The sequence below is a fragment of the Callorhinus ursinus genome, unplaced genomic scaffold, assembly GCF_003265705.2.
Source record: "Callorhinus ursinus isolate GAN/ISIS: 27379988/994484 unplaced genomic scaffold, GSC_fseal_2.0 scaffold5, whole genome shotgun sequence".
NCBI lineage: Eukaryota > Metazoa > Chordata > Mammalia > Carnivora > Otariidae > Callorhinus > Callorhinus ursinus.
In genome coordinates, this window is record NW_027397067.1 from 52,878,303 (window position 1) to 52,900,156 (window position 21,854).

The 21,854-nt window shown below is 40.4% G+C and overlaps 1 protein-coding gene across 5 annotated transcripts in view; it reads right to left on the reverse strand.

Moving 5' to 3' along the window:
- Positions 1-1,893: 1,893 nt before the first annotated feature.
- RSPO2 (R-spondin 2) overlaps positions 1,894-21,854 on the reverse strand; it is a 151,964-nt gene continuing 132,003 nt past the window's right edge. For all 5 annotated transcript variants that reach the window (XM_073893099.1, XM_073893100.1, XM_073893102.1 and 2 more), the window contains one exon: positions 1,894-3,698. In XM_073893099.1, coding sequence (XP_073749200.1) covers positions 3,583-3,698 — 116 coding nt within the window. In that variant the 3' untranslated portion in view covers positions 1,894-3,582. The remainder of the gene's footprint in view (positions 3,699-21,854) is intronic.

Genomic DNA, 21,854 nt, shown 5'->3' on the forward strand with positions numbered 1-21,854 from the left:
TTTAGGCCAAGGAAGAACTCGAAAAGACCAAAAGAAATAGGGAAGTAGAAAACCCACGTTAGAAATGTCATAGAAGTCAAACGAAAAATGAAATTTCTGAAAAGTGCCCAGTAAAATCAAACTTGGTGGAAATAGCAGGCAGGACACACACAAAAAGCATCGAGGCAAATAAGGCCAATGTTCTCTTCATATTTAGCAAGGGGAATGTCATTGCTCCCTTTGTGAGAACAAGGACAATGCAGTGGTGGGGAAGAAATCAATAAGAAGGGAACAAAGTCAAAACCATCAATGACCATAAACTCCTTTTTCAGGAGAGTGGACAATGAAGACCTTGAGAGAAATAGTACCTGAGTCATGGGGAGAGGAAGGGCTGAAGAAAGGTCGGGAGTGGATTCTGAAGACCCCACAAAAGTAAGAGGGGATGAGGCCAGATGCTTGAGTGCAATAGTTATTCCTTTGGAAAGAAGGGGGAGAATGATGTGATTGGTCAAGATAGAGACACATTTATAGGGTTACTAGTTCCCCTTTCTAGTGATATTATCAAGTAGTATCGACTACGCACAAACTTCTAACAGGAACAGAGCATTATTCACTTTTTTCTCTCCTACTCATAGCTCTCCTTTAAAAAGATAAAAAAATCTAGAGGAGGAATCACACACTTGAGGCTAAGTGCTAGCTTTTCTCCAAATGTTTCTAGCAAAAAATGAAAATGTCATGTATACAGTGATTGCTATTAGCCTCTTAAAAAAGACATTCATAGAATTGACTTTTCCTAAGTGCTAATCTGTCAAACTTTTGTGATTAGGACATTTTATATTTGAAAATTGCTAAGAGAATACAATATTAACTATAGTCCCTATTCTGTACCTTGCCTTCCCCATGATCTATTTGTTGTATAATTAAGTTTGTACCTTTTGACTAGCTGCACCAATTTCCCCGACCCAAACCTCTTAATTGACCAAGTTGTGATCCCATCATTTACTTCTACAGATGCTAAACTCCCTGAAAATACTGAGGGAAAAACCAGTTTCATACATTATATATATATGTATATATGGTATAGCTACTTTTGGAAAACCACCAGATCTTCTTTGTATTACCCTGAAGCTATAAATTACACTGTAGTATGTGTCTCTGTTGTGTATTTGCTTATAACTGGCTTAGAAATGAAGCAACTGTAAATCAATTCCCACAAGAATAAAAATTTGGGCAAATAATGTCCAGGCATCAAGCAATAGATTGAAGGGAACTGATGTTGCCATAAATATATTGTTAACAAGAATGGAAGGTCTTTTAAATAAAATATCAAGAACAGAGGCAATTAATAACAGGTAATTTGGGTAGCAATTTAATATATACCCTGTGCTGACCATACTTTACACATTTTACCTAATTTAATCCTTAAAACAAACACAGCCCTATAAGTAGACAATACTGTTACCTCCATTTCACAGATGAGGAACAGAGCCCTAGAGAGAGAATCTATCCCAGGCTACTCTGGAACTCAGGCAGCGTGGCTCTAAAATCTCAACTCCTGCGTCCCCTGGATGGCTCAGCCATGTGTGCAACTCTTGATTTTAGCTCAGGTCATGATCTCAGGGTCATGGGATCAAGCCCTGCATTAGGCTCCATGCTCAGCATGGAGTCTGCTTGAGATTCTCTGCCTCTGCCCCTCCCCCGGCTTGCACATGCCCTGTCTCCAAACAATCTGGAAAAAACAAAACAAAACAAAAAGCTCCTAACCACTCCACTCTAGTGTAATTTATATCTAGCTAGTTCCTAGGTATAGTTACTAACAAACATTGGTTGTTAAAAATTTGCCTGCTTTTAAAGGATTATTTAGGGGTAGAGTTGTCAAAGAAATGTACCTCTAAAGAAAACTTCCACAACGAATAATTTCGAAGTTTTTTAATGCACGAAAAGAACATCTCAGAAACAGAACAGGTACTGACTTATTAACGATGAAGCACTATATAAAGGAGCCCCCTCCCCACTTAGGAATCTAGTGTAAATAGACGTGAAAGGTGGTGAACACTTTAGGATTAAATGCGAACCCTAAAGTTGTATACAACATTCATATATGGCTTATTATCTCATAGCAGTAATATTCTAACAATGCATATGACATTTATACTCACTGGTAAGATGCTTTTGACTCAAAAATTAAACGCTGGAGAGGTAGTTTGGCCAATGCACAGTGAGAAAAAAGGCTTTGCCTTGCTTGTTTTCCTTGAACATCTGTAACCATTTCACTTTGTTCTAATTTTCTTCTGGATTAGCCAGGAAGATAATGATGCTTTTAGAAGAAGCCAATTCAAAGCCCTCTAAGAAGGGATTCCCCCAACTACACAACGATGTTTTTGAAACAACTGGTCCGCAAGTCCCCTGGAGAGTCTCCACAGGGCTCTTCTGTCTGGGAGAGGACACGGATTCTGGCTCCAAGGAGACCTGTTAGGATTTGACCAGCAGTTACAGGGATGCATCCTGTTTTCTCCTCGAATGCTATGCATGGTCTCATGATGGTAATTTCTACAGTGACCCTAAGAGAAGTGGTAGGTACCCTGTCGTGGTAAGTCAGGGATGGCTTTAAATAAATATGTGTATGTGTGTATATATATTGAAGTTTGAAACAAAAGTGAAAAATTAGCTAGCTGGTAAAACAGCATGATGAGTACTACAAGGGACTGCATGTCATGCCTCATGTTTTCAGTTGTGTTGTATGAAGTCATCACATCTTAGACACAAAAGGAGTTTTAGCTTCTGCCTGTCACCTGCTGCTTTATCTGCATGAGGAGACACAGAGTGGGGAAGGTCTACGGATACACAAAGTCCTTGACATTGGTCATTTGAGCCTATGTACAAACTAGCTTAGCCTATTCTTACGATGAGAAATAAGCCTGGGAAAAAAAAAAAAGTTAAATGTCAAGGGGCAACACAACATTGGTCAATTCGCAAATCTAGAACAGCCATGTGCTGGACAATGGTTAGGAACCACTAGAAACAAAGTGACATAGTATCAGGCATGACCTGTTACACATCAGAAAGCATAAATATACATTGTAAGAGGTTTATATGCAGCCCCACAGAGTATGTACAATTGGAGCTGCTGGGGAGCTGAGCAGGAATTCCTGGAGCACCCCCCACCCCCAGCTCAAAGCAGATCTCGGCAGACATTTATCCTTGCGAACGAATGCACAATGTGAGAAATCAAGGTCACCAGTGAAAGAGCACTTGGCCTGCTGAGTGTCTTCTTTCCCATAAATATGCACAAGTCTGGGTCCAGGGGTGGTCCATGGCCTCACAGCTCCTGCCCCTCGTGGAGCCAAGGCCCATGCTGGACCCCTAACTCCTGCTTCCATGGATTCAGGTCATGGGCTCCTGCCTTCACGGGCTCCAGATGCAAACAAAGCATAAATAAGAGAGACCACGCTCGTGGCTCCTCCATTCACAACGTTACTGGGAACAGGTACTGGTCAGAGCAGCACAAAGGCCGCACGCCAGGATCCAGGGGTGGAGAGGAGCTTTGTGCACTTTTGCAAAAGCAAACCCCCTCCCCAAAATCTACCCTACGTGTCTTTTATTTTACTGGTTGGCCCTGTCTGTAGCTAGGAAGACACTGTGTTGCTCCTGGGCTCTTTCTATCAGCTTCCTCTTCTTTTTCTTGTTCTTCTTCTCCTTTGCCTTTGGGGCTCTCTTTCCTACACCGGGGGAAAGAGAAATGAAGACATGTCAGAAACGGCTCCTTCTCTAGGAAAGAAAACACAAAACATTAAGAGTTTTACACAAAGCCCATCTGGAAAACATCACCTATGGAAAAAGCAGCCTCAAAGAGAAAATTGTTCACATTAATTTTGATGGAATAATAATAATTTACTAAATTGGATATGCTGTCTAAAACAGAGACTGATCTTCCTGTTATAGGGAACTGGCATATTTAAAAACCTCCCAGCGGCCTGATCAGTCTTGCAAATATCATCCTGCCACAAAAATTCCATTTATTCCCTCCGACTGTTAACAATGCTACCCTTTACTAGACATCTGTACATCTTCCTACTGCTCCACATGTTGGTAGGTCGAAAGAAAATAAGCATCTATCTACAGTAAATATACCAGAAGTTTCAAACTCCCTTCTCCCTGCCTCCCCTCCCCCACCCCAGGCAAAAGAAATGTCTTGCTTTTAACATTATTCCCTCCCTGTTCTCCAAAGACCAGTGTATGAAATGACAGAGGTGGTATACTTCATTTTCTATCAAAATTCATGAGGACAGCATTCACTATGTGGCTTAGGGCTTCATACACAAATCCCCTAGACCAGTTATTCTTACTATTGTGAACAAGAAAAACGCTGATTTGTTCCCGAAGAACTGGAGAGAGGCGTCTTCCGCCACCTAATCCTGTTCCTCCTCTTTGCCCTCACCACCAGGAAGCCCGGGCCAACAGTGAAATCGCTGAGGTTTGTCTCCATCAGGAGTTTTTGAATATAGTTTTCCCTTTGCCTCTGCTGTATTTCACTTTTTGTGTTTTGTGGTTATGGTTCATAGTTTTTACAACGTCTCAACATTTCTTTGCAAGTATATATACATAAGATCGTGAGAGAAATGAACAACAGGCATTTGCTTTAGGTCCATTGCCCTCTTTGGGTTCTAAACACAGGAATCGTGGGATTTTTAGAGCCGAAAAGAGCTTAAAGGTCACTGAGGTTTGCAGAAATTAAGTCATCACCACACACCTTCAGAACAGAAAGATTCTTCCCTCACCAGGCTCCACTCTCCTCTCCTACCCACCCTTCCTTCCGTTCTACTTGTGTAGTCCTACAAAACTTTTCTGTGAAGTGTAGCTCTTCGACACCGTAGTAATCAGTACCACAAATTAGACATTCAGTTCTAATGCATGCTTTCCAACCTTCCAAGACCCTTTATGACAGGGATGTAGCTGGGCAGCTTTTCTGTCGAGACGATGGAGGTGGCAGCTCATATAGGAGATGTGAAAGAAACAGACCAGAAATTAGGCAGCTAGATCCCTGCCTCAGGAAAGCAGAGTCATAGTAGATTACAGGAGCCTGGGAGATTTCTAAACAAGGGAGGCATTTCTCATTTTGTTTGAAGATGAAAAACAGTCACTTGGTTGGCACATAGTTGACAATCAACAAGTGTTTGCTAAGTAAAACTTTATCACAAGATAACTTATTTTTAAGAGGACATGACATTAAAATAATCAGAATATGACTGTGCCCTCACATTAAATTATGAAGGTCCCTGAAGTTAATTTCTGGTTCTTATTAAATTCTGGCATTAATGTTTTAATGGCATCTTGCCATCTTTAAACATAGTTAATCCTACCCAATGAAACCTTAGTCCAAACCATCATTAATCAAAGAAGCTGTAAAGTTACAACTATTTTAGTAACATTAGATTGAATGATGAGACACACCTAATGAGGGCAGACAGATGAAACACTTAAAATAAAATTGCATATTTAAAAAGAAGCTTCAATTGTAAAGTTTTTGAAGATCTCCTTAGTTCTAGATTTTCTCTAAACAAACAACAAAAACCTTAGTCAAAATCATTGCTGACTACATTGTAAAAATGAGCTCATGTTTAATTTATTTAAAGCTTGGAGTTTCTTTTAAAAGCAAATTGAAATTGAGTAAATGGAAAAATAATATTAATAGATGTTTAAATGTGTTAAGATAAAAATATACTGAGTATTTGTTCAAGAAATCTTTTCCCATTCACCATTTCAATTTTTCAAATGAAAAAATGTGCAGTACTTTCACTAACAGAAAATCTATGCTAAATGACTGGAAATTCTTATTTTAAGAGAGGGACAACTTCATGCCCCTTACTTAATATATCATTCTGATGTAACTGTCAATAGCAAATGGTCTTTGGATTTGCTGGCTGATATAATACTGTGTGATAGGAAAGTTTCTTAATATTTGCATAAAATAGTTCATAGTATGGCCAAAATTTCAGCAATGCTTCTGGAAACTTAAATAAGTTTAAGTTGTACAATTATTCCATTGGCAATAAGTTATATGGTACTGGTTTCAACTAAAGATGCTTGGAAGACTGAATTACAACCCTAAAAATTTTCCTCAGAAGTCTCTTTTGAATGACATCTCTGGGCTATTGGTTCATTGCTTGGTTTTGTTTCTGGTCAGCCCCATTTCTCATGTAGGATATATTGCAAATACCGAAGAATTAAAATGGTTAGCCAAGATCTGACCACAGATAGGCCTAAATTAACTGAAAATATTTTGTGGTCCATAGTAGGCTATTTTGACTTAAAGCCCAAAGTAATAAAAAAAAATATTAAAATATAACCTAAGGTACAAAAAAGGTCTTGTACATATTTTCTTCTGAACTCCAAGATTTTTTTTTAAGATTTTATTTATTTATTTGAGAGAGAGAGAATGAGAGACAGAGCGCACAAGAGGGAAGAGGGTCAGAGGGAGGAAGCAGGCTCCCCGCTGAGCAGGGAGCCCGATGTGGGACTCGATCCCGGGACTCCAGGATCATGACCTGAGCCGAAGGCAGTCGCTTAACCAACTGAGCCACCCAGGCGCCCTGAACTCTAAGATTTTGAAACATAAGAAATCGGTAAGATTAAAGCTAACAGAAAATACATATCCCCGTTTTGATCTATATATTTGAAGATAAGTTACATTGGACATACAAGTATGCTAATTTGTGTTTTTCCATTTCTCTTCACCTGTGGCTAGGAGATTAGATTTGGAGAATGCCTTCTAGAGTTTCAGATTATTTCACATTCTTAAGCACATTCACCCTGACAGGAAGCATTTAAAGGTAAGTATGATGCCAGTCACCCAAAGAGAAATTCTAGTCATGGATTTAACTTTCTTTTTAGTTCACGAGCAACAACCTGGAAAATGTACTGCCCAAGATCGGCAGAAAAAGGTCTGAGTTTTATGATGACATTACCAGCCTCTAGCTATGTCCAACTCTAAGGACACATTTGCATATCTTTGTCCTGAGTGCTTTAAGAATACAGTGGCCTTGACAAGTCACTGCTCAGTCAGTCTCTTCAGCGCTGCTGTACAGATGCAAGAAGACCGGCTCAGACATCACAGTCGTTAAGGAAAGCAGCGGAGTTCAATAGGGAAAGGCCGAAGGAAAGGGAACCAGTAGGTAAGTGTGGTCTTGTAACTGAGATGTTTTCTAACACATCATCCTTGTGACTCTGTTTTTACATTTATGGAATGAAGATGCTATGATCCTCTTTCAGCAGAAAGCTGTATAAAATATCACGAGCAAGGTAAGATCATCCTCAAAATGAACAAAGTTAGAAAGATACCATCAAAACCACACTCTAAACAACATAATTATATTGATTTGCACACATGTGGAAATGGTCCAACAGGATAACCTAACAACTCTTCTACAGAGAAAGGTGATCAGCCCCTTATGGAAATACTCCTAAAGTCCATCTGTCGATTACTGCTATCGGAATCAGAAATAGGATAGATTATTTTCCAACAAGATACCAGGCAGACTCACAAATTACATGAAGCTGTGAAAATACGGACTCCACTGCCAGGCAGGCATGAATTTCATTCTTTCCTAAGCCCCAAAGTCGAGGAAAGTCTTCAAAAGGTTTCTCCTCTCACTAGGTTTAGGTAAGAGTTTTTTCATAATTGGAACAATGGTTCCGGAACTTCCATTAGTAAGGTACAAAAGTTGTACAGGTTTTCCATAAAGATTACTAAGTACTTTGAGGAAGACTTTCTAATGGTAAATGCAATGAAAGAAAATTGAATAATTCAGTAGCTGTGACTATGAAAAAGAGTCTCTCCACAAACACACACACACACACACACACACACAGGACAGTAAGCCACAATTATGACAAATGTAATTTCCGCTGTTAGAGCCACAACTGTGATGACAAAGGTGATCATCTGAAACCAGGACTATTTTCTGTTAAATTTTAATGATAAATTTGTGATGCTAACTTGAAACCTGGGCTTCACTGTATTTATGAAATTCACCAGGGAGATTTGGGGATCATCTCAGAGATCAGGCCATTCTTCAAAGCAGCTGAAACCGAGGGACAAAAAGTCTGAAATCCACCAAGCTGGGGAACTTTGTCATGCTTCAGAGGATACACTAGAGGTGGAGCAGAGAAAGCTGCTTCCACATCTTCACAAGGACTGAGTTGTAGACAATGAATAGCAATTGAGCTATTTCTCTTTTTCATGTGGGCAACTTGAGTTTGCCCAAGAATGAGTAGCAACAGAGATTTATTTATTTAAGAGTGATTGATGATTCTCTGGAAAAGAGCCAAGTTGGCTCCTAAATATTTTAAAAGCTCATATAAAAATAGACAAAAGACTTAACTATAATCCATAAGGGAAATAAAAACAGCTAATAAATATATGAAACAATCAAATCTCACAATTAAAAGTGCCAAATAAAATGAGTCGCCACTGCCAAGATTCTTAAAAGTAAAAAGTGAGAATGTGGTGAGACAGGCATCAGGATACATTGTGAGAATATAAAATTGATACAGTCTTTCTAAAAGCCATCTGGCAATGTGTACAAAAGCATTAAAATATTCATAACTTTTGACTCAGACCTAGGAACCCATCCTAGGAAAATAATCTAAACGTGGACAGAGATTTATGCATAGAGATGTTTACTATATAACTCTGAAAAAAATTATAAACTACCAAAATGTCCTACTACACAATTTTTCATGACCTCTTTTTATGATTACTAAAACAATAGTGTTTTTTAACTATGAAGTATTTGTCTCTTAAGGCCCAGTAATTAAATTTGTTCCTAAGAGAAATTGCCATGTCCCTAAATTTATCATAAATAGGTATAAGGAAAAGGCTGTAATACAAAACATTCCTCTTCTAGTGGTAAGCAGACTTTTGAGTGGAATGGTCAATCATAATTGGATCTAAGATACAAAAGCTTAAGAACTACTGAACTACCTCAACACTTCTGGCATTAAGAATGGGTGTTAGTTCACAAAGCTGTTTTCATCTAGAAAGGCATCCACGTAGGCAAATACGATGAGCATGACCGGAATCAACCAGTGCGTCTACCCAGTCTAAGATAAAAATCTTCCCCTGTCTGTAATAGTTCCAAATAACATATTAATGGCTATTTTACATCAGCTGAGCATCAAGAGGAAAGGAAACTTATTAACTGAATAAGTTAAGCACATGTATCCACTCTATCTCCTTATTTATAGTACAAAGTTCTTTAATTGGTGTTTTTAGTGACATTTATCTGGTTTTTTAAAATAACCTCTTTTCCACTAAAAATATTACAGAGAGAGAGGTCTTTAGAAAGGACTGGCAAATCCATCAATGACTGTTTTCTGTGATCAAATTGTCTTTGAGAACAAAATAATCTAAAGACAAACCAACAAATTTTCAAGCATTGAAAAATAACAAGCTATATGCTGAGGAGATTCTACTGGGCCATCTTGAACGTCAAGTCATAATGTGAAAATCTTCCAAGTGGTCAGTCATTTCATCTTTATAAAAGAGCATGTGCTTCAAAAATGTACACATAACCTGGAGATAGCCTTGTGAGCAGAACAACTACTTGCAACTTATTAGTGGGGAGTGACAACCATCCAAAATAAAAAATAGTTGACAAAATGGACTTCTCCAAATATGCAAACATGAAAGTCATTCAGAATTCCTATGTATATTTATGATGACTTGTAAAGAACTAATTCGGTAAGCCAATTATGACTGTGCATTACTGTTTTATTTGTAAAAGTTTGTAAAAAGAATAGGACGAAATGGCTTTAAGACCTCTCCATTCTTCCTCTATAAGGCATTTAATTAGACATGAAGTCTATCTTTTGTTGAAAGGAAGCCCCAGTTTGGTTTTAAAATCTTGTCTCACGTTCAATATTATGAAATTGGAAGAAAAGCTAATCCTAAAGATCACCTGAACCTTTGCGAATAAAGATTCCTGGACGTGGTATTTCAAAATTTCCCCATTTTATAGCTCTGAAGAAGAATGTTCGTGTGCAGACTTCTAAAGGGGTAATAAGACATTCCCAAAACCCTACAAACTCATTTGAAGTGGCAAGGACCACAGAAAAGTAATTTGAATGAGATTTGGGTATCTTCCATATAACGTGGGCCATTCCATTTAAGTTCTTAGATACCTGGTACCTCAAAAGAAAAAAAAATCAGTTCAGACAAGATTCCATGGAGTTTAAGACAGATGAGAACAAACAAACAAGGAGAGGGGGGTTTCAAAAATACCTACAGTTCTTTTCATAATAACTAACTTCATTGAAAAGTTTCAAGGTAGCAGAGACACGTTACACTCAACTTCACTTGTGAGAAAATAAATATGTAATTCTACCACAAGGGGGCAGTGATTCACCTTTACTGTAAGTATCCCTGGCGTAAAATGTGAACAGGGGCGCTCTGGAGCTCTCACTTCTTAAATACTTTCTTTTAACCCCAGTTAGAGGCCTTATTTCTTTTTCCTTTAAAGCCAAAGGTAAGCTCTATAGTGAACTAAAGAATAGATAGCAAAGTCCAAGTGCAGCACAACGAAAAGTAATCATTGCTCTGCTGTTAAGAAGATGTCAGGGTCTAGGGAGAGAATGAGAGAAAAAAGTCCGATACATCTTGCTTTTCAAACAGTGATTTAGGAGAAAAGCATTCCTCTCACATCCAGGTTGCAATTTTATGGGGAAGTGAATATAAACTACTTGCTAAGAACAAGGTCCACTTCTTGGATCTCTCATTGATAAGAAAAGAGCTGTCAAACTAAAAATGATCTTCATTATCTTCTGGTCCGGGGAGAGCCCATAGATTTAATACCAAGTATAAAAGCTGGTTGTCAGGTGCCATTTGCTGACAAAGGGCTCTGATCACGTTGGCCTCCCAGGATGAGCATCAGCTGGCCGTGCTGGGAAGGGTGGAGAGACAGAGAGTATGGCAGGTGTTTACTACCCTGGCTCTAGCGCTATTCCACTAAATGGTGAAGATGCAAAGTGAGGCACAGAAAACCTAGAGCATCCCACCCACTTTCCTACAGCTTCCTAGCAGCTGAGCTGGATGGGCAAATAGGTTCCAAGGTCTCTTTCTTATATACTTTTACAGCTTTAAAGGTCACTGGATAAGGACATAGTTTAGAGTTATTTTTCAAGAGAGGCAGAAAAGTATTAGAAGAAACATCTTTCTCTGAGCCTCATCATAACTGAAAACCCTTTTATGAATTGCACCAATATCATCTGTAACCTAAGACTGGCTGTAAATGTACACAGCATCGATTCAACACTTTTTCTTTGAGCAAGGTGCAATCTAGAAGTTTCCTAGGTAAGGTAGTTGAGATGGTGGGCATTCCTAATATGTACAGTGTACTGTAAGTGCTGCACATACCTTCTTAGCTGAATATTGTGAAAAAAAATTCAGTACTCAAACCATTCTGCTGGAATGTTTCATAGCTACATACCCTAAACTTACTCAAAATTTGCAGAAAACGATGAGGCTCATTTGGCACTCTTCAGTTAAGTCAGAAAACTCTGCACTCAGTTGCAGAGAAAATGATACAACTGATTTCATTTGATTAGGACCAATGGGAAAACCAGAGAATTTCAAGTTCCTCCATAGCTGACTTCATACTAGACCAGAAGATACCTTTTAAGATAATTCCATTAGAATAAGAGGATTTAATACTCTCTTCTTGGTCTTCAATCAATAACCATTAAATTTTTAAAAAGTCCATTATATTTAGGACTATCATCATATGGCAAGCATTTATTTAATTTGGATTCCACACGATTTCTATGGAACTTAAAGACCTACTTACAAGTAAAATGAATTAGTAATTTCTACATATTAGGTAAATCCGAGAACTGGCCACGAGTCCAAGCCTACCGCTCACCTAAGTAGCAAGCCTCACATAAAGACAGCCAGCACAGGGTAACATAAGGAAATGCATGTTCCATGGAGGATCATAAGTCATCCCATCCCTCTGCCTTTGAGCACTTTAGACCTTCCTCATTAAAAATTTTATTACCTTCTGTTGCAATTTTGTTTGCAAATCATAGCTACTATGCAAATAACTACACTTTAATGCCTGGTTAAACTCCAGGTCTTTCTAAAAATCAAGTGGCAGATATTCATTCAAACTTCACTAAAAGAGGAATTGGAGCGAAGATATATGGGCTAGATCTAAACACTGAATGTGGTGAGGAACCAAACCCACCTGGTCTTCATCATCCATCATAAAATGAACTCTCTTGCTTTTCCTGGACTCTATCCACATGGCTTTGGCCCTCAGCTTCAGCTTACACATGGTCTACAAAGGTAACCCTGGCCCCGAGTAAACCCCGTGACCTTTCTCTCAGCTTACCTCTCTCTTATAACACCTCAGTCTCTTGGCTTGATTGCATATTCCCCCGAGAGGGATTCAACATGGAAGCCTGGCCAGCCCACAGGATGGGTCACTCCCAGGTCTAGCCTGGGTGGGCGGGGGGTGGGGGGTGGGGGGAGGGGGTCACATGACACTAGACTGAGCAGTCATCTAGGATACATGGTTAGGAACATCAGTTTGGGTGTCAGACAGTCCTAGGTTCAAAGCGGAGCTCTTCCTCTCAGAAGCTAGTGATCTTGGATGAGTTACTTTTGTCAGGCTTGGTTTTCTCATTTCTAAATGGATAATATCAAAGGTACCACCTATGAGGGGCAAAGAAAATGTGCGTCCAGTTTCAGATACTATACCTGGCACATGAATGCTAATTATAGCATGAGGTGGTGCCTCATGTGTATTATTTCTAATCCTTTTGCCAGCCTGCAAGGTAAGCATTATTTCCATTTTGCCAATGAGGAAATAAGTTTAGAGAAGTTAATAGCTCAAAAATCACATAGCTCGGCAATGATTCAAACCAACATCTGGCAGGTTCTAAAACCTGTACTCTTTCCACTAGACTCTGGATCCCCTGTGCCCAGCAAAAGATCTTTGATCTCATAATCATTTAAATAGCTGCTGAACAAACAAATTAATAAGTAAATACTAGGTTGAAGAAAGGTATCAACCTTCCCAACCAAGCCCCAGGGTTCCCTTGGGCCACATTAAGTTCCCCAATGGGCCTGGCCTACAATGTATATTTCTCATATTAATTATTCCCTGGGGTTAAGGCATTCAAAGCCTCAGTTTCCTGAGGTCAAGCAACACATTTAGCATTTCCAGCTCAGTATCAACAGTGTGCCCATAGCAAAGCCCAAGGGAAGAAAACACAGGATGTTTCTTTTTCAGCTGGGAGTTGGAAGTTTAGACCTGTGGTTCCAAAAGCCAGGTCATGGGCCAGACACAGAATCCTCCAGGGAGGTTTTTTAAATATAGCTTCCCCAGCCATACACTGACTCCTGAGTGAAACCTTCAGGACAGAAAATCCAGAATTGTTAAGCAGCAGAGGTGATTCAGCACAAAGTTAAGATTACATGCAAGTCTGGAGCATAAAACTCTGCAGAAAAGAACATGGGCAGGAGAGAGAACCAACTTTGGAAGAGGGTGTGAGAGCACTTCAAAAATAAATGGCCACCTCCTTCCCAGCTGAGAAATAACTTTCAAATTGTGAAATGAAGCAAACTGCTTTGTGCTGGGACTCCCTTGGTTCTGTTTGTGGTGATGCCCCAAGAAAGCAGCAGACATCAAGCCGCACCCAGGAAAAGGGCCCCTATCTTTACGCTCAAGCGAAGGTATAGATCACTCACATTACAGCAGACCCATTTCTCCTGTGGTTATATTCCAGAAACTTGCTTTTATTCTACTGAATGTCTCAATTCATTCAATTAACAAGATTCTGTTCTGAAAGACAATCTAGTTAAGTTTACAGAAATTCTAAAGAGTTGGACAAAAACATTTAAACTACTGTAAAGTTGGGGGCTTCTTCCTAACTAGGATATAGAGTTGGCACTTCAAAAATTGGAAAGAGAAAAGTACCCTCCAGAGTAGGTGACACAAATATTGTGTCAAATATTTAATACCAGAGGTATAAAAATATTAGCTGTATAACAGGAAGGAGGCATATTCCACGTCTTTTTTTTTTTCTTTCAGAAAGCACTCTGAGCTTCATCCAAATTATTAAATCATCATCTGGTGTTAGCTGTGTGCCAGGCACTAAGTGTTTTACATATAACTCATTTCATACAAAAAAATACTCCTTTAAAACAGATACTATCTTTAGTCCTACTTTGCAGAAAAGAAAACTGAAGATCTTGGAGGTAAGGTAACCCAAGATGACAGAGCCAGTATATGGCAGAGTTCAGATCTGGACTCAGTCTGGTCCGTAAGCTTCCCCCCTACCCATCGTGCCATTCTCTCTCTCATCACCTCTGTGGTATGTGATGTGCTGAGAGAGAGGAGAGGAAGAAGGAGGTCAGTGTTCTAACACTCCTCCCTCTAATCAGAGACGCTCACATGCCCTATGAGCAGGTCATTCACAGTGAAATGGCTGGACCACTAAATTCATAAAATGAAGGCTGGGCCCATCACTGTTTTGATACAAGCCCAGGACAATAAAGGGCATTTTTTTCTCTGTTACTCTTGCAGGACACAGAAAGTAAACAAGTATTTGCCAAAATGAATAGTCTCTATCTACATGTAAAGACTAAACAAATGTTACAGTCACTGTAGAATCTTTGTCAACGACCCAAGTAGCAGCAATGGATCTCAATTAGAGGGAAAATACTGGACAAGTAACTCTAAATAACATGTTCAACACACCTAATGATTATTAGAGATGTCACATTTCTAAGGTTTCACAAAGTCTAAAACCTTGTTATCTTGAATCCTAATATCTTTGTCTGGGACTGCCAGATAGTAAAAGAGCAGAACATGGGTAATTACTTTTACAAATATCCTAATGTTTAATAAAAAATATTTTACTCTCCAGAAAAAGTATACTGACTGCTAAGTATATAATACAAACCAAAATCAAAGGAAGCTACTGCTCATGGACACACACAAAAACTATGTGCAGTATTCTCCAAGCACTGCTTCTATCACTATATTCCAATCAGTTTTATTCAACAGAGGTGTCAAAGGAAAACATGAGAAACCAAAAGTTTACAATTAACATGAAAAAAACGTAAGACCTAGTGGAAACGATTTTAAAGATTTATTTAGTTAGTTATTTGGGTGGGGGGAGAGAGAGATAGGGAGAGAGAGAGAGAGAGAGGGAGAGAGTCCTAAGCAGACTTGGCACTGAGTATGGAGCCCCACACAGGGCTCGATCTCATGACCCTGAAACCACCACCTGAGCCAAAACCAAGAGTCCAGTCTTTAACAGACTGCACCACCCAGGCGCCTCAAAATGATTTTAAATGAATCATCACTGAATCAGAGATCCAAGAGGAGATTCACATTCCAAACTTCTATATCTGAGGTAAGGATATCACCAGGAGTTCCACCATAAAAACTATATAAAGAATATCAGTGAGCAATTACATTAAAAAAGACATCCTATTCACCATCTGAGCAGAGCAGCAGGCTCAGGACCTGTACTGAAACATGAGCCAAACCCACCAGTGCAGTTGAGTTTAAATGCCTGTTAATAGTTGAGGGGCGCCTGGGTGGCTCAGTCAGTTAAGCGTTGGACTCTTGATTTTGGCTCAGGTTGTGATCTCCGGGTCCTGGGATCGAGCCCCGCCTGAGGCTGCATGCTCAGCACAGAATCTGTTAGAGATTCTCTCTCTCCCTCTCCTTCTGCGCCCCCCACCCCGCTGCTCTCTCTTCTTTCTCTAAATAAAAATCAATAAAATCTTTTTTTTAAAAAATGCCTGCTAATTTACACCACACACACAAAGAGACTCAAAATGGTTGAAAGACCTAAATGTGAGATAGGAGTCCATCAAAATCCTAAAGGAGAACACAGGCAGCAACCTCTTCGACCTCAGCCGCAGCAACTTCTTCCTAGAAACATCGCCAAAGGCAAGGGAAGCAAGGGCAAAAATGAACTATTGGGACTTCGTCACCATAAAAAGCTTTTGCACAGCAAAAGAAACAGTCAACAAAACCAAAAGACAACCGACAGAATGGGAGAAGATATTTGCAAATGACATATCAGATAAAGGGCTAGTACCCAAAATCTATAAAAAATTTATCAAACTCAACATCCAGAGAACAAATAATCCAATCAAAAATGGGCAGAAGATATGAACAGACATTTCTGTAAAGAAGACATCCAAATGGCCAACAGACACATGAAAAAGTGATCAACATCACTCGGCATCAGGGAAATCCAAATCAAAACCTCAGTGAGATACCACCTCACACCAGTCAGAATGGCTAAAAGTCAGGAAACGACAGATGTTGGCGGGGATGCGGAGAAAGGGCAACCCTCTACTCTGTTGGTGGGAATGTAAGCTGGTGCAGCCACTCTGGAAAACAGTATGGAGGTTCCTCAAAAAGTTGGATATAGAGCTACTATATGATCCAGCAATTGCACTATTGGGTATTTACCACAAAGATACAAATGTAGGGATCCAAAGGGGTACATGCACCCCAATGTTTATAGCAGCAATGTCCACAATAGCCAAACTGTGGAAAGAGCCAAGATGTCCATCGACAGATGAATGGATAAAGAAGATGTGGTATATATACACAATGGAATATTATGCAGCCATCAAAAGGAATGAAATCTTGCCATTTGCAATGACGTGGATGGAACTGGAGGGTGTTATGCTGAGCGAAATAAGTCAGAGAAAGACATGTATCATATGATCTCACGGATATGAGGAATTCTTAATCTCAGGAAACAACCTGAGGGTTGCTGGAGTGGTGGGGGGTGGGAGGGATGGGGCGGCTGGGTGATAGACATTGGGGAGGGTATGTGCTATGGTGAGCGCTGTGAATTGTGCAAGACTGTTGAATCACAGATCCGTACCTCTAAAAGAAATAATACATATGTTTAAAAAAAAAAAGATAGTAGGAAGGGAAAAATGAAGGGGGGGAAATCAGAGGGGGAGACGAATCATGAGAGACAATGGACTCTGAAAAACAAACTGAGGGTCCTAGAGGGGAGGGGGGTGGGGGGGATGGGTTAGCCCGGTGATGGGTATTAAAGAGGGCACGTTCTGCGTGGAGCACTGGGTGTTATATGCAAACAATGAATCATGGAACACTAACATAATAAAATAAAATAAAATAAAATAAAATGCCCGCTAATGGTTGAAAGTCAGGGACACTGAAACTGGAGTAGGGTGGGCAGAGCCCTGCACATTTACTATGCTCAGATACAGCATCCTACTTGGCTTTCAGTAGTTGAAGCATCACCAGATGAGGGAACCAGATTGAAAATGTTAAAAAAAAAAGGGGGGGGGGACTTTGAGGAAAGACTAGGAAAAAAGATGTCAAGGCTCACAGGGCATATAAAAACTTGTTTAAGAAACGGAACTGCATTCTACCTTTCACTATGTTGCTAATCAAAATTAGGTGAAGCTACAGCAACAAAGCTGTAACATCATTGTAGTAACTCCTTTATTAGGGAAGTCAGAGACTGAGTTACCAAGAACACATGTGAAAAAGCTTTCCTGCTTTGCCATTTTCAAAGATTAGGTAACCAGTTTTCTGAGAGTAGTTCATACAGAACTCAGTTGGAAGATAACAAATGAATAAGAAATTTCTGGAAATTGCTTCAATTCCATATATGATCCTAATATAAAACTGACAAAATGTATGGGTAATAAATGCTAAGGGTTAATATTACATTTTGATATCACTTCATTAACAAGTATTTTAAACTGCTTTAAGTAGCATTTTCCAAGTCTTTCTACAGAAAAATTCTAAACCCCACCAAAATAATGCCCAGGGCTCATCATTTGAATGTTTTATTAAAAGCTAAATTGGTTGTAGCATAAATCAGGTCTTTCTTTGAAAGACAACTGCAGGCATATTTTAATGACCCTTCAATTTAATCTTAAATTCTAGGTCACTGGCAGTTTCACTAGCAATGAAATAGTCCACCCTAAAAATTACTGTGCACAGTTTCTCTGAGGTGTATGTGTATCTGTATTCATAAGTGCATGTATATCTAAAACATATCCTTCCATAAACTACACCTGGATATACTGATTGAGAAGACTGTTTACTTACACTTAAATATGTGTGAATCTCAGAACGTAAAATTATATTTTTAAGATTATGACCAAATTACACATTTCTTTAAATATGAGATTAAAAATTCTGGGGAATTAAAAATTACAAATGCAAAATAAGTAGCAAAATTTCTATGCTAAAAGCTTATGGCTTGGAGTCATAACTAATCAGCGCCATTTTTCTGGCTCTGACAAAAAAATATTTTGCACTGAACAGCAAAGTTCTTCTAAGGGTCCAGTTTTCAGGCCATGAAATACGGAAAAATAATTCCTATTAAGGGCAGAGCATGACTTACGATCTCTTTCCCAGTTCCTATATTTACAAACAAAATATGGAAAGAACCAAAAGTCTTGTATGGCAGGAGGGTAGGAGAAGTCATTATTATGGCTTCCATTCAACTCAAATACAAACTGGTCTAGGGGACCATTTAATAAGTATCTCACTTAGATGTCAATCTCTAAGGTCATGCAAATGACAGGTACGCACTTTATTCATGATAGGGCTTTTAAAGCCTTACTATGACGCTACTTGTTAGAACTTATAAGTGGATATAAAAATCACTTTGTCACAGATCCTATTCTAACGATTTCCACTACAGAAACACCGAAGAGACTAATCATAAAGAGTTCCTGAAAACATAATCCTCTAGGGAAGTCTGCAGTGGAGAGATTACAAAAACAAAATGGCAACATTTCGATCATATGCCATTTTGTTCTAAGCCTTAAAGGTAAAAGACAGTATGATGACTATAGTTACTATTGTATTGAATGCTGGAAATTTGCCGAGACAGACTTCAGGTGCTCTCCTCACACACATACAGAAGGTATAGGAGTGGTAACAGTGGGCACCCTCTCAACTCAACAACCGCAGGTCCTTGGTGACTGCTGCAGGGATCTTGCAGGAGTTGCTTGGGGACTGTAGGAGCAACTCCAGGTTCAGAGGCGGGGGACCAAAGCAGGTGGCAGTGGTGGCTGGAGCTGGTGGTGTGCATGCGTTTGGCTGCTGGGAACCAGCTGCACGTGCCTGGTTAGTGGCTGAGGCCAGTTGTGAAAACACGTGCACGTGCGCACACACACACACACACAGTGGTGGGAGCCAGGACAAGCAGCAAAGGCTAAGGCCAACTGCAGATGCCCTAGGAAGCTTTGGGAGCCCCGGCTGTCAGTGTTTACTGCTGCGGCTGCTGGGTCTGGTCCCTGGTGCACAGCGGTAGAGGCCGGTGTCAAGAGTCAACCTGGGGGTGTGTGGGTACACAGCTGGGGGAGCGAGCTGCAGGCGAGCTCAGTGGTAGAGGCCCGTGACAGGAGCCAGGGCTAGATCTGGGTCCACAGGCAGATGCAAGGGCCCTAGTTATGTGCACGCCCTCCTGAGGCTGAATGGTCCCTCCACGGGTGCACATGGCCAGTGGAGGCCAGTGACAGGGGACAGGGGCCGCTAGCTGCAAATGAGCCCAGTGGTGCAGGTCAATGACAGGAGACAGGGCCAGATCCGGGCCTACAAACAGCTGTGGGGGCCTTGGCCATGGGTGTACACATGGCAATGGAGACTGGTGATGGGCATGAGCCCAGCAGCGTTCAAGTGCACAGGTGGAGTGGAGGGGCTAGCCCCAAGAGCACACAGGGCAGTGAGGGTCACCTGGGGATGTTCTGAGCTGCTTTCTTGCACTCACATAACCACAGAGGCTTGGGACTGGCTTTCTGTGTGGGTCCGGGGCTTTTGGCAAGGGTGGAGGGCAGGAAGTGGGTAGGAACTCGGGCAGCTGGTATCAGCAAACATGAATACCTGTGGCGCAAAAACTGGGGAAATTTGCGGGGGTCTAGGTGACCCTTGGTTTCTTCAGTGGTGAAAGCTACCAGTGTCATCTGCAGAGCAGCTCCCTGGGGACTGCGGTTCCTCCCCCATGTGGCTGACCCTGGTAGCCCCTGCTTTTCCGCCTTGCTCCTAGCCATCTTTATGTCTCAGCTTTGCCCGTCTCTGAGCGGGGTGATGGAAGTGGGTCCTTCATGCAGCACCCCAAAAGCCTGGGGACGCTGGGGAGGGGAACTCTTTCTAGCTGGGTCTTCTCTCTTGGCTCTGAGCAATGCAGTCATGGGAGATGGAATGCTAAGAGCAAAATGAAACTTCTTCCTTCCCCCTTTGATCACTTACTTCCAAGTTTTTTGTTGTATGGGGTTGCTGAAGTTTCTTAAGTGGGCTCTAGAGCTCTCCCAGAGCTGTTTTTGTTTACAGATCTGTGTAGAGAACCTGACGATGCCATCAGTAATGGCCTATTTTATAAACTGAGTGGTGGGTACAGGGATTTTTCTTCTATCATTGTTCTTTAAACTGTACATATAAATTATATGTACCTCTTGGCAGCTGTGATATTTAAAAAATACAAAATAACTGTAAAATGTTAAAAAAGAATACTCCTAGAATTAACCAGTTAATTAACCACATACCTACGTGTGTGTGTGCGCGCGCGCACTCGTGTATGTTTTAAACAAAAATGTTTCCATTATCATGAATGCTAATCAACTACTTGGTTTCTTAGGATATCTTACAATGCTTTCTTTTCAAGAAATGAGTACACTGGCATCACACTTTGTAACTGTTGCATATTTGAGTATCTTTATGTCCCTTCACCACAGGAACCCTCAGTATCTGGATTCAATCCATTCCTGAAAACATACTGAATAGCACATTTTAGGGTAGTGGAGCCTGTCTTCCATTTTGAATGGAAAAAGTATTTTATTTCCAGTTTATGTAACTATCCCAACTAATTTCCCAGAATAGCACTAAAATCCTTAGTAAACATCTATGTAACAATCCAGCCAAGGATTTCTGAATAAAAATCATTTAGATAGCCAAATTACCTATGTAGTAAAACCAAACAAACTCCTTGTTAGGTGTGTTTGTGTTAACCAAGCAATAGCACTCTATGGTATCAGAAAGCTTCCACACTTGGGAAATAAAGTGAACAGTGACACTCTGGTAGTGGGACCCCAGGGTATCATGTTCTTCCTTCCTTGTCTGCATATTCCACTCCTTCCTCCAGGGGTGAGTCTGTTCCTCTGCTCCCTTTGAATCTGGGCTGGCCTTGACAACTTGCATGACAGAGGTGATGTTCTGGTGACTTCTTTCCTAAGAAGTCCTGCAGCTTCCTTCTGGGTCCACCCAACTGTGAGGAAACCCAAGCAAAACACATGGAAAGGCCTTGTGGATAGAGTGAGGCTCAACCAGCACCGACTATTTCAGCTCTGCCAGCCCAGGAGCCATGCATGAGAGTAAGAAGCCTCCAGATGCATCCATCTTCAGCAAAGGACACAGCAGAATGAATGCTCCCAAGTGAGAGCCTCTAAGCACAACCTGTCATCCCTCAGGTCATGAGAAATAATAAAATTTCTTCCATGAGAAGTAATTATTTTAAGCTACTCTCTTACCAAGTTTAAGCTACTAAGTTTGCGATGTTTGTCATGCAGCAATAGATAACCAGAACATGCATTTTCCTATTAGGAAAACCATGGTGGTGAGAATGTCCCGCACATCTTTCTTGTCTGGACTCACACCCTGTGAGCCCATTATGATAGGGTTTCATAAATCTGGAGTAAAATGCTTTGCAAGTAATTACAGCCAAAATTGCAACAGTGGCAATTCAGGTAGCATGGTGCAGCATAAAGGTAACTTGGCTGGGTTACAGGATTATCTAGTTACAACCTTCATCTTTCAAAAGCTAGATGCTAGTTCACTTTTTTTTTCCCT